The 12,680-nt window shown below is 36.8% G+C and overlaps 1 protein-coding gene across 1 annotated transcript; it reads left to right on the forward strand.

Moving 5' to 3' along the window:
- The first annotated feature begins 7,971 nt into the window (after window positions 1–7,971).
- On the forward strand, window positions 7,972–11,592 carry LOC149848540 (zinc finger protein WIP4-like). Its single transcript, XM_090011802.1, has 2 exons — window positions 7,972–8,438; window positions 11,103–11,592. Exons 1-2 carry the CDS (start codon window positions 8,073–8,075, stop codon window positions 11,550–11,552), a joined length of 816 nt encoding a protein of 271 aa, XP_089867928.1. The 5' UTR covers window positions 7,972–8,072; the 3' UTR covers window positions 11,553–11,592.
- Window positions 11,593–12,680: the final 1,088 nt, after the last annotated feature.

The raw sequence follows: 12,680 nt of genomic DNA on the forward strand, positions 1-12,680 counted from the left end.
GACGATAATGATTGATCCTAGAGGAAAAGAATTACAACACTACAAGAATGAGGGTCAATAGCGGTGGTGAAAGGGGCTGCTATTTCTCTCTTTGTCGCCATTATAGACCTATAACGATGACAAAAAGTGACCGTCTAGTTTTAACCTTTGTTGATAAATAACGATGACAATTATAGGTTATTATTAAAGGTTACATCCCAATAGCAGCGACTTAGCCCATAATCGTGATGACCCTTATAATGAAGACTCGACTTTAATGGTGACTTCATAGTCATTGCTATAGGAGATAACAACAAGAATTAAAGTTTATTATAGCCTATAACAGCAAGCATGAAGTCATCATTATATGCTATAACAACAACCTCATAGTCATTATTATAGGCTATGACGGATTTAAGACCTATGACGATGACACAGAAATATCGCTGTTATAGGCTTTAAACTTAAAAAAATAAATTTTTATATTAGAATAAAATATAAATATTCCACGACATATAAAACCAAAGAGAGACAAAGCGAGAGAAATAATACAGGAATGAGAACCCTTGAAGGGTGGTACTTATGCATCCATCAAAGACATATGCATGGTAATCAAGCAATCTTTTAGCTATATAGAGTGTGCCAAACTCATATGGGTGTCACCATTAGGCATTAGGCTAGCACTTTATTTTACTGTCAATTACTCTTACATATCAATTTACAAACTGGCAGCACAACATTGGATATGAGAGAGAGAGAGGTAGTTGCCATGCATACAAAAACAAGGTAAGGTAGTGATATGTTCATATTTGCTCAGATAAAGATCCAACCGATGGTTGCCATGCATACAAAAACAAACCAATCAAAGAGGAAGTCTGCCCCTGCTATGAAGCCGGTCGGTAGAGTTGAAGGCACTCCAAGGTAAGGTAGTGGAAGGGTGAAGACATATATAGAGATGGGGACTGTATCATATAACAAAAACAATGAGAATTGAAAGGTAAGGAAAACTAATACTTCTTTTTGCTCAACTATAGTTGTTTGGATTTGTGTGTTTGTGTGTGTCATAACCTGAGAAAGCTGTAGTAAGAGATGACACCAGTGCAGAGGTGATCTTGATAAGATGAAGCAACGATATGTTAAAGACCATGTTGACTGAAATAAACAGTAATTGCAAAAGTTGTGTACCTTCACATCCTGATAATTCTGACAAAATCATGTAAGTGTGGTGTTGCATGAAGCACCCAAATTTTCTTGTGCATAAGTTTTGAATTGAAAATATGCAATGTTTTGCAACTCTTCTACTATACTATGGTCCCCTTTATCATTTTTTCAGTTTCCTCAAAAACAAAGGTTTTCAAATTCCATCATGTATTATATAAAGAATGAATCATTCAATCCCATCTCTGACAGGTATTCGCTATAAGCTTATAATGTAGAAATATTGAAGATCAAATTGTATTATTGGGGTCATTGCTTGGCACAAATTCTGTTAAGTTGTTAGTGTGATAAAGGACACACACAAGTTTGAAGAGTAATCTAGTTTCATACATATCTCAATTAAGAAAACAAGTAGGCATACCACTTGACAAGAAACCTATATTTAAATGGTTTCTCTCAGCATATGTACCTTTAGCTGGTGAGCAACATATATGAAAATTATTTCCTACCAGTTAACTTTAGTTATTAAAAGTTGCAGTAACCTTCAAAACTATGTCAACAACTTGAAAGAAAAATGATGTGATCATCAAGAGTGCCAAAAAAATCCAGTTTCTTTCAATGATCCACTGAATAAGGAAATCAGTTAGAAGATTTATCCACATAAAGCAGTAAGAGTTCATATGAAGCAAGTCGTAACAAAAATACATGACTAGTGTATAAAATTCATAAGATGCCTAAGTTATTTTGGAATTTAAATTCTCTCACTAATCCTAGCTATGGTATTAAGCACATCAAGTCCACTGTGGACACAACCCAGAGATTTTGTAAATACTTTAAAGCAGATAAAGAAATATACAAGAGTTAATTTGTCACAAAGTTGAATTCATCATTCCCAACCATATATACTCTAAACTATAAGTACTCCAAATACAAAACCAACAAAATTTCAACTTAATAGATTAACAACACAAAATTTCATCATGGTGTTCTTGCCATAAAAAAATAAAACAGCATGTTAGTACCTATGACAACTATTAAGAAGAATATATATATATATATATAGGGAGAGATGATGAGAAAATGGGGCATACCAAAACCGTGGAGAGATCTAGGATGGAGGGTTCATTTGCTTCATGTTTTTTACGTAAGAAATCATGTTTTTCTCATAAAAATAAGATTGAACCTCTCCTCCATGCACAAAACTATTCAAGTCAGGTGGCTAACAAGATTAAGATTAGTAGGGTGATTGAGAGATCTGAACCACTTGGCGATGGGCCATATGGCAGAACATCAATTTCTAATAGGCCCCACTACCTAAATCAGGGTTTAGAAGGAGGAGGAAGAAGTATATATATATATATATATATATATATATATATATATATATATATATATATATATATACCTGCTATGATTAACACCCAACTGCTGAATTCAAAAATTTACATTAACATCAAGCAGAGATGAATCAAAAAAATGAAAGAAGAATGTTGTATATACATAATTTTTGTTATGAAAGAAGAATAAAAATGAACATGAATAAAAAAAATTTGTAACCTATTATCAAAAATTTCAATAGCATAATGTTAACATCAGGGATGGATTTTTCTATAAAAAGGAATTTCAACTACCTCACATTTACAGCAGGGATTTAAAACAAAAAAAATAGCAATACTCTTGTTAACAACATGGACTTTATCACAGAAAAATCTCTGCAGAAAATCATGCTAATCAACTTATATAATTTCAAGATATATGTTACTTTAATTTCAGAGTTATTTTGGATGCATTTGACATGCTTATGTTGCACATATGTAGAGGTTCTAGTGATTGCATGCTTGTAATATTAATCATTATCAACAACATATTTGACTTAAGAAGGGTATTTTCATCGTATAAATATCAGTGACAAAGTTCAGTGCTAATCTATCAAGAAAAATGAGTTGGGATATTGGCCACTACAAGTTGTTTAAACTGTATTCTTTTGATTTACAAATCATCTTAGACAGTATGCATTTGTTGATAATTGAACAAGTCGATAAAATGAGCTAGTTGTCAAAGTAGCTTTGTAACTTTTGTTTCCACTAAAATAGAATGTTGATTTGCATAATCAACTCTCTCTCTCTCTCTATATATATATATATATATATATATATACACACACACACACACACACACACACACACACATATGTTTGTGCATGTAATTCGATGCTGAAAAAAATTGCTTCTTGTTCAAATTTTGAATTCAAGAATAGTTCTCTTTTAAAGATTTTTCCTTTTATAATAAGTTTAAGGAAATGTTTGAAACCTTTTTTTACATTCTTTGAATCAATCTTTTAATCTTCTTGTGCAGGTTAAATGTTCTTGGACAATTATGAACAAGATGAAAAATTCTGCAGAAAGCAACAACTAAATCAAAGCATATAAAAAACAAAAAAGAAAGAAAGTGCCACCACCTAATGGCCATGATTGATTTTACTAAACTTCCATTAGGCAGCATGTTGAACCTCATAACTCCAATAAAAGCCTAATCCTACACAAAGTACTACCGACAATGGTGTGAAGAAGAAAAACCTACACAAGGTACTACCTAAGGAAATTGAGGGAAGAAGCCTACCTTTGATTTTTGCCCAAAATATGGTAAGAATCCCTGAGCCTACACCACAATTCATTAAATCTCCAAATCCACAGCTCTTACGATGGCCGATCCATAAAATCTTGACCCCTTTTGGCTCCAATCGTGAGGAAGGAGAAGAAGAGTGTGGAAATGGCTTTGTACAATGGTGGTTTAGGTTGTTGCAGCGAGGGTTGGGTTGCAGCAGAAAGAAGAACACGAGGAGGAGGAAGAAAAAGAAAAGTGAATGAGAGAGAGAAAAAAAATAAAAGAGGAAGAAAGAAGAGGAGGTAGCGTAAAGAGTGAGGGGGTCAGGGTCCGACGGCATCAGCCAAGCAGGGAGGAGGGTCGGGGTCCGACAGCATCACTCGAGCAGGGAGGAGGGAATGCAGGGTCTAGCAGCATCACTTGAACAGGAAGGAGGGAATGCGGAGTCTGACAATGTCACCCAAGCAGGGAGGAGGGAGGCCAGAGAGAGAGAGAGAGAGAGAGAGAGAGAGAGAGAGAGAGAGAGAAGGGCTTGTCGAGCCCTAATTATAAACTCAATAACAACAACATTTAAGTTGTCATTATTGAGTAATCTATAATGATGACATTTATGTGACCCTAATCCTTGTATATATATGTAATGGCCTTATATATCATCGTTAATGACACATCTATAACGGTGACATACACGGTTGCCGTTATAGAGTAAAACTCTATAACGACGATGATATCGTAATATCATCAATATTGATAAATAACAAGTGACATATAATGGCCGTTAAATATTGCCGTCAAAAGTGTTTTAGCGGCAAGAATTAATGGCCACATATGTCACTGTTAAAGACAATTTATAATGGTGATATTTATTAATCACCATTGGAGACACTCTAACGGTGATATATAAAGTCACCCTTATAGATATATCTATAACGGTGATATATAAAATCACTGTTATTGCAGCAATTGAATTCCAGCAATAGAGGCGACGTTTTGTGTCGCCATCAATGAGTCACCGCTATTAACAGTGTTCCATGTAGTGCAAGATGATGCTAATGAAGATAATGATGAGTGAGTAGGGTGGTGCTGTGGTGACATTAGAGGAGAGGTCCAAGATGACAATGCCAGCAACCAAGATTATGTTAATTAATGCTATGTGCGTGTCTGCATACTATGTAATAAGTGATTGTTTCAACCATAGAATAAATTGATACGATTGCCCATCATCCAAACAACACTAAACTAAATTATATTTATCAGGATTCTGCCTGCAAACTATTATTAATTTATTAGACAAGTAGAGTGACATAGCTATGCTCAGGGCAGTTATGGTCAAAATGTATATAGTCAATCGTCAATTGTATTCAATCCCCGCCATGTATCACTTGGGATATGTGAGAGCCAGATATATATATATATATATATATATATATATATATATATATATATATATATATATATATATATATATATATATTACACGAAAAAGGATAGGTACCTAACCTTTTTTGTGCCTACCGTGAGCCTACTGAGCGTTTATAAGGGTTTTCAGGTTGTTTTTTAAAAATCTGAAATCACACTTGGATCATGTTTTTTTGAGAAAAAATGATATTTTAAGCATTGATTATTTTTTAAAATTGTAGCCCGTTGATTTTTTAATCTTATAAAAACCTAACTTGGTGTTGGAATCAGACTATCACGATCCAAAAGTAGATTCTCACATCACATCTGGATAGTCAGAATTTAAAAAAAATAAAAACAATCTTTTCAAAGCTCGGTAGGCACGCAGCAGGCACAAAAAAGTGTCAGACACCTAGTCCTACTATATATATATATATATATATATATATATATATATATATATATATATATATAGCATGCTCGATTTAGTGGGAATCAACTCTTGGATCATGTTTTTTCCATAAAAAAATATATTTTTATGAGCCGGAAAAAAATGATGCCTTCATAACCATTGATTTTGGTTCACCAGAAAACCCTCTATACAGGAAATATTTGGGTGATCCAAAAGCCAGTTCCTACTAAACAAAACCTATAGATCACATCTATGGTGTTAGATGTGAGAAAAAATATAAAAAACTATTATTTTTGAAATAGTCTAACCGGGCAGAACGAGCACATTACTATAGATATATAACCAGTAATTTGGTTATATATAATAAGACTTAATTAACTGCTTTCAGCCTAGCCGTAAGGATACTCCAATTTCCTCTCGTGTAATGTCCTCATATATTTTTCTTAATGAGAAATTACCCAAAATGGCGTATCTTGTGTCTTTTCTCTGTGTCCTTGTGACAATGTGACATAGCTCAGCTATTTTAAAAGTGGGTCTGCAAAATCCCATTTTAATGTAAATTATTAAGAAATTTTAACTGAACATAAAAAAGGGTCCTTTAAGAAAATAATCCAACTACTACAAGCCCTTTAACCACACGGTTAAGCTATTTTAAGTTAGAAATTACTAGATTAACTACTGTTGTTTTCTTCAATTTTTGAGATAATGCTAACCTGGAAAAATATTGGCTACTTTCGTGGGTTTCGAACTCCGTAGCTGAAACTCATAGGGGCGAGTCATGTTGACAAAATCAGACCCCATTTGATGTGTTTAACATGGTGTAAGAATCACCTTTTGGATAGTATTTCTTCAAAATAAGAGTATGATTTTTGAGAGGTAAAAATTGAGCACTGTAGGCTTTTTAACCCAAAAAAATCTGATAATGTCAGAAAAAAATATGATCCAAGGGTTAGTTTCTATGTAGATCACATACGAGGGGCAGATGTAAAAAAGTAAAAAAATAAATAAAAGTTTTTACTCATCAGTTTGGAACCACAAATGGAGTCAATATTTTGCTTGTGAAGTTTGTTAATTTGCCTTGTGTGCTATTTTGAGATCAGTTGCAGTCATATTGTATATAACTGATCTGTTGTATTCAATTCCCACCGCACATCTCACTTGGAAACCATGCATATCAATTGAGATGTGTGAGAGTTGGGCAGCCGCACATTTCCATCAACTGAGATGTGGGGGCGTGGATTTGGTTGCACATCCTAATTGCTCTCAGTACTGGCTGCCACACTACGAAGCTGAGGTATGGATCCCATCATTTGACATAGTATGGGTTCTATCCTGCACTGATCTTGGCAGTCCAACATACCAGCTGGACGGTTAGGATCTGTCTTAGAATACTTTGTATCGTATGTCAAAGGATGGGACCAGTTTTGAAAGGTGAGGAAGTCCCAAAAAAGTAACGCGGACATTTGACAAAACACAACAAAACACAAATTTTGTGTGTTTTGAAATCACAACCGTCCATCATTTCAAGCACCACCATCCGTTCTGAACTGATGATGCCAGCAATTTTGGTGATGCCCACTGATTTTTTCAATGAATGGTGGTGATTGATGTGATGGACGGTGGAGATTTCAAAACACAAAAAATTGTGTTTTGTATTTGTCCTCAAAAGTAACGGCACGTGAGAAGGGAGCGTTACTTCGTGTGCATCGGCAGGCTTTTGATTCGGTCATTTTCCTTCTCTCTTCATCAATCGTCAAGAGGGCGACAAGAAAGTCAGCAGGGGGGGGGGGGGGGGAGGTTCGATAGCGATCAAGGCGTCTTCTTTGGCGATTCGATCGGCTCCCACGTCGTCGGGACATAAACCCGCTTCCTTCGCCTCATCCCGTGTGAAAGCGCGTTTCTTTGTTCAACGTGGGATCCCACCAACCTCTCTCTCTCTCTCTCACGGTAGGAAAAGTGACAAGTAACCGCACTGCTCTCTCTTTCAAAAAAATACTACAGTGATCTCTCTCTCTCTCTCTCTCTCTCTCTCTCTCTCTCTCTCTCTCTCTCTCTCTCTCTCTCTCTCTCTCTCTCTTAAAGGGAAGTAGAAGATACATTTAGACCCTCCAGCCAAACGAGAATATCAGAAGCAGAAAAAGAAATTGAAAACTCTCTCTCTCTCTCTCAAACAAAGGGCAGTGGTTGAAAGAATTAGGCCCTTCAGCCAAACGAGGATGTGAAACCAAACATAAGGCCCCTCTCTCTCTCTCTCAAACAAAGGGAAGTATTTGAAAGAATTAGGCCCTTCAGCCAAACGAGGATGTGAAACCAACATAAGGCCTCTCTCTCTCTCTCTCTCTCTCTCTCTCTCTCTCACACACACACACACACACACAGTGTCATGGGGTTTAGAGAGCATCCAGATCCCACTTTTATTGAGTGGCTGAAGCCAGCAGGTTCAGAGTCGCAAACAATCAACCAGATCGGATCTCCTCACTCTCTTGATCGATCTGTTCACTCAACAACCAAACTAACTGCCATGGGTTTCTTAACCCTACCTCTCCTACACCCACACCAAGTGGAAGAAAAGACCCATCAAGGCGAAGCCGACAACCTTCTCTTGCTCAGACAGTTCGAAGAAAGCAAGCCACTAAAGAAGATGGGATTGCCAAGTGTGAAAAGTGAGGAAGATGATGAGGAGACGACGCTCTCCCTGCGCATCGGCCTGCTGTCCAACTCGGGAGGAGATTGCAAGGGGAAAAGGTGCGAGAGTAGCAAGGAAGGAGGGTTTCATCATCATGAGGGCAAGTACTGGATCCCAACGCCTTCACAAATACTGATGGGGCCTACACAGTTCACCTGCTCGGTTTGTAACAAGACCTTCAACAGATACAACAACATGCAGGTTAGGATAGGAATCTCTCTCTCTCTCTCTCTCTCTCTCTCTCTCTCTCTCTCTCTCTCTCTCTCTCTCTCTCTCTCTCTCCAAACTATTTTCAAATTGTGTTTAGGTTGATCTGAAGGTGATTCAATTATTCATATTATAAATTTACTAATTTTTTAATTGTGTTAAAACTTTACGAAATTAATAGATAACCAAATACATCTTCGGATCTAGCTTTCAGAAGATTGGTAAAAGTCATTAATATGTTGTTAGAGAGAGAGAGAGAGAGACTAAAACCTAAATAAATGCCATAATTTTTCCCATGAAGAACAAACAAACCACTTTCGGAATCAGAAACCTAATGGCTAAGCCTGCCGTTCACTGTCCTGACGGTGTAAACCCTGGTAGTCACCAAGCTTAGGCAGAGCAAGGGTTTATTCCTTGCCCTCATCAATGCATGGGGCTGACCCGCCTAGTGGCCATAATTAGTTAATACATAAAATTCAAAGAATATTTTTAAGGGAAACCCTATAAACCGTAGGCTCACTATTGGCGTTCGTACTTGGGAGTTTAAAACTGCCTCCACTCTCCGTCACCGTAGTCTGCCATTTTATTAATATCATATCAACAGATATGAGATCCTAGCATATAATTGAACCATCATGGATCTCATACAAAACATCCAAAGGAAAAAAAATCTGGATTGCTGGCGTCGTATATTAAAAAAAAGCTAAATAAACCCCTATGATTCAGGCCAACCTTGCGGAGTTAGGTTCAAGATATCAGGATTTTGTTTGAATCTCTAAAGATACGAATTTAATCACCAAACTGTAAGTTAACAACCACTAAACCAATAGTATCAAACTCCTCACCAACCCTTATCCACAGTTACACATACATGCACATGCACAAGGGGGCACATGAGAAGGAAATGAAATATCTTTAACTGTGCATGAATTTATGTGTGATTGTATTGTGAATTAGCTGAAGTTTTTTTTTATTAGCACTTGATTTTAGACAATATACTAATATGAAACAAAAGGAGTCATATCTTTGTTCTTTCCATTGGAAACATCATTTTTAGAAAACTCTGCCTGGAGAACACGGGCACAGAACTTTAAATGGTTAAAGGTTTGGAAAGCCACGCATGAAAGACGATATATCTCATTTCCCTTGGGTACACAACGGTATTAAATGTCTGAACTTTAATTTTTCTATCTATTCCCCTTTTAACCAAAAAAAAGAAAGAAAAATATTGATCAGAATCTAACAGTTATACAAACCCACCGAGTTCACATGGATGGTAGCCATCACCATATCTTCATTGCTAAGGCAGCTCTTCGTGAACTTCTCATTTGATGTAAATTTAAATGGGAGGATTTGAATGTACCTTTTTTACAGGACTTACGGTTCGTTTGACTCTTGTCTAGTGACATTTTGTCACTTTGTGATGTAATTCCTCCGATTTAAAATAAAGCTATGAAATATTTTCTTAAAAAAAAAACATTTATACTGTTGTCTCGAAAGTTTCATTTGAAAATCAGAATTCTTTTAAGACTCTTGAGGAGAATCCGAAAGAAGAATATGCTCTTGTTCACTCACAATAGACGATTTCTGCTATTCAAATTGATGGTTGTCAGGTTTCAAAAAAAGAAGTTGATGTTAGCCTCTCTGCCCAAGACATTGATAGCCCAACTTCTCTCCCCTCTACACTTGTGCATCACACCAGAGTGGATACCATTGAAGAAACCTTTTTTGGCAACCTTTTTTTTTTACACTGCTTTTTCTCTTGACTTTTGTCAACTTAAGAAGCAAGAGGTTCAGATAGTGGCTAAGGTTTGTAGCAAGGATCCTTTGCGGAATCTTGCTCAATTACCTTCAAACATGATTTTCAGGTTATTGATTTAGGGAACTGATTGTATATTTGCACATACGCTTTGCGGTTCCCAAACTTATTGTACAAGGGCCTGTCCCATGCCACCTATCAAGTTAGTGCTGGAGAGTGCTAAAAAGGTGCGCTAAAATTGAGATGCTAAATGTGAACTTCAAGTAATATGCTTGTTGTGTTCAAGGGGAAGGACTTTAAGATGTCTTTAGTCTAAGTGTAATCTCCATCCTGTTGGCCTTTTACCAATGGGATGAGTGAGCATCTAATGTAATCGCCATCTCATCCTGAGTGATATCTCATCACTTAGAATCTTTGATGTAATTATTACATCTTGAGAGTTGATCCATAATTATATTTTTCTTTAAAAACAAAAATAGTTATACAAACACACTTGCGCGCACTCAAGAGGGTACACGTGAAAGATATACAAACACACTTGTGCGCACTCAAGAGGGTACACGTGAAAGAAATGAAATACCTTTATTTGAACATGCATGAATATAGCTTTGTCTTTGTATATATTGAGAATTGGATATAGAAGTTTTTTTTTTATTTGCACATGAATTTAAACAATATATTAATATCAGACAAAAAGAATCTTATGTTTTTCTTTTTATTAGAAAATTACTGGTAGAACTCTGCCTGGACAACAGGCAGAGAACTTTGAAATGATTAAAGCTTTGCTTTGGAAAACCAACCAAGGATTTCAATTATCTCATTTCCGTTTGGTATAATTGATGAATATTAATCTAACTTGACAATCAGGATCTTAACAACTTTTTCAAATTGGTTTACAGATGCATATGTGGGGTCATGGATCAATATACAGAAGAGGCCCAGAGTCACTCAGGGGGACTCAGCCCACAGCCATGCTCAGGCTCCCTTGCTACTGCTGCGCACAAGGATGCAAAAACAACATAGACCACCCCCGGGGCAGGCCACTGAAGGACTTCAGAACCCTTCAGACTCACTACAAGAGGAAGCATTGGCACAAGCCATACAAGTGCAGGAAGTGCACCAAGCCCTTTGCTGTTAAGGGTGACTGGAGGACCCATGAGAAGAACTGTGGGAAGCTCTGGCACTGCACCTGTGGTTCCGATTTCAAGCACAAGAGATCACTCAAGGATCATATGAGAACCTTTGGGAAGGGCCACTCCCCACACCCATGTCATAGTCCTTTTGAAGAAGAGAAGGAATGCATTACAGGATCAGAAGGGGAAGAGGTGATAACAAGGGAGTCACATTAAGATGATAGCATATATAGTTGGCAATTCTATATGGACACTATATATGTTTGTGTGTGTGTGTGTGTGTGTGTGTGTGTGTGTGTGTGTGTGTGTGTGTGTGTGTGTGTTTTAATACATGGAGAAACCTTAACTTGGATCAGAGGCCTAGGCGCGGTGGTCTTGGTTTGCCATACGGCCGCCGTCCTGGTGGCGTAAAACTTTTTGGCGCCCACAAGTCTTCTGCTTTGCCTTGCGGAAGGGAGCATCCACACAGGAACTCATTTTAGGGTAAGGGGAGACTTCCCTATTCACCAGCCTAAGACCATGTGGGCGACCCCTTGGGGTCAAACATATATATATATATATATATATATATATATATATATATATATATATATATATATATATATATATATATATATGGTTAACATGCATAGTAGGCAGTTCTATATGGTACTATAAGCATATAAATCCATAATTGGTACCACACCATCCACCTTACCTTTCATGAATTGATGGCCATTGTGAAGATCATCATAACTCTAGTGGTTCATTATTTAGGCGATCCATGCAGCTTGGTGGTAGATATTCCTAGTACATAGATTATAGCATTTCAGACCGCTTATGCATGATGGTATTTATAATGCATTTCTGTTGAAAATGGACCATAAATTTTGGAAATGGACTATGGATCAGAGCTTGTATGGTTTTATATGTAGAAGCCAAGCGTAAGAGTATAGTACACTTTTAGGCTCAAGGGTTATAAGTCTAGTAGCTTTCTTCAGAGCACAAGCTGAAAATAAAAGATGTGAAGTAGGAGAATTTTCATCAGTGCAAAGCATACACTTTGATGATGATTCAATTAGTGTAATGGTGCAGTATAAAATTCGCCTACATCACAAACATGATTATTAGGGAATTATTGTATAACAAGAGTTTTACTAGTTTTGCTATCACTTGTCCAATATCTTTTTCTTTATTTTTGGAAAGAACCCTTGTTCCACCATCATGTTAGTGTTTCTACGTGGCATTCTACTCTCTCTCTCTCTCTCTCTCTCTCTCTCTCTCTCTCTCTCTCTCTCTCAGTGTTCATAAAGACTCCTTGCCGAGACTTTATAGTTGCTTTAAGTGCATCGTCGGCCTTTAAAA

This window comes from Nuphar pumila, chromosome 1 (assembly GCF_984573655.1).
Source record: "Nuphar pumila chromosome 1, dmNupPumi1.hap1.1, whole genome shotgun sequence".
Lineage (NCBI taxonomy): Eukaryota > Viridiplantae > Streptophyta > Magnoliopsida > Nymphaeales > Nymphaeaceae > Nuphar > Nuphar pumila.

What these genes read in the sequence shown, in the direction of transcription:
- LOC149848540 (XM_090011802.1), top strand. Translation starts at nt 8,073, where the DNA reads ATGGGTTTCTTAACCCTACCTCTCCTACACCCACACCAAGTGGAAGAA. An exon ending in ACAGATACAACAACATGCAG is followed by an intron (nt 8,439 to 11,102) that starts GTTAGGATAGGA and finishes ATTGGTTTACAG; the next exon opens with ATGCATATGTGGGGTCATGG.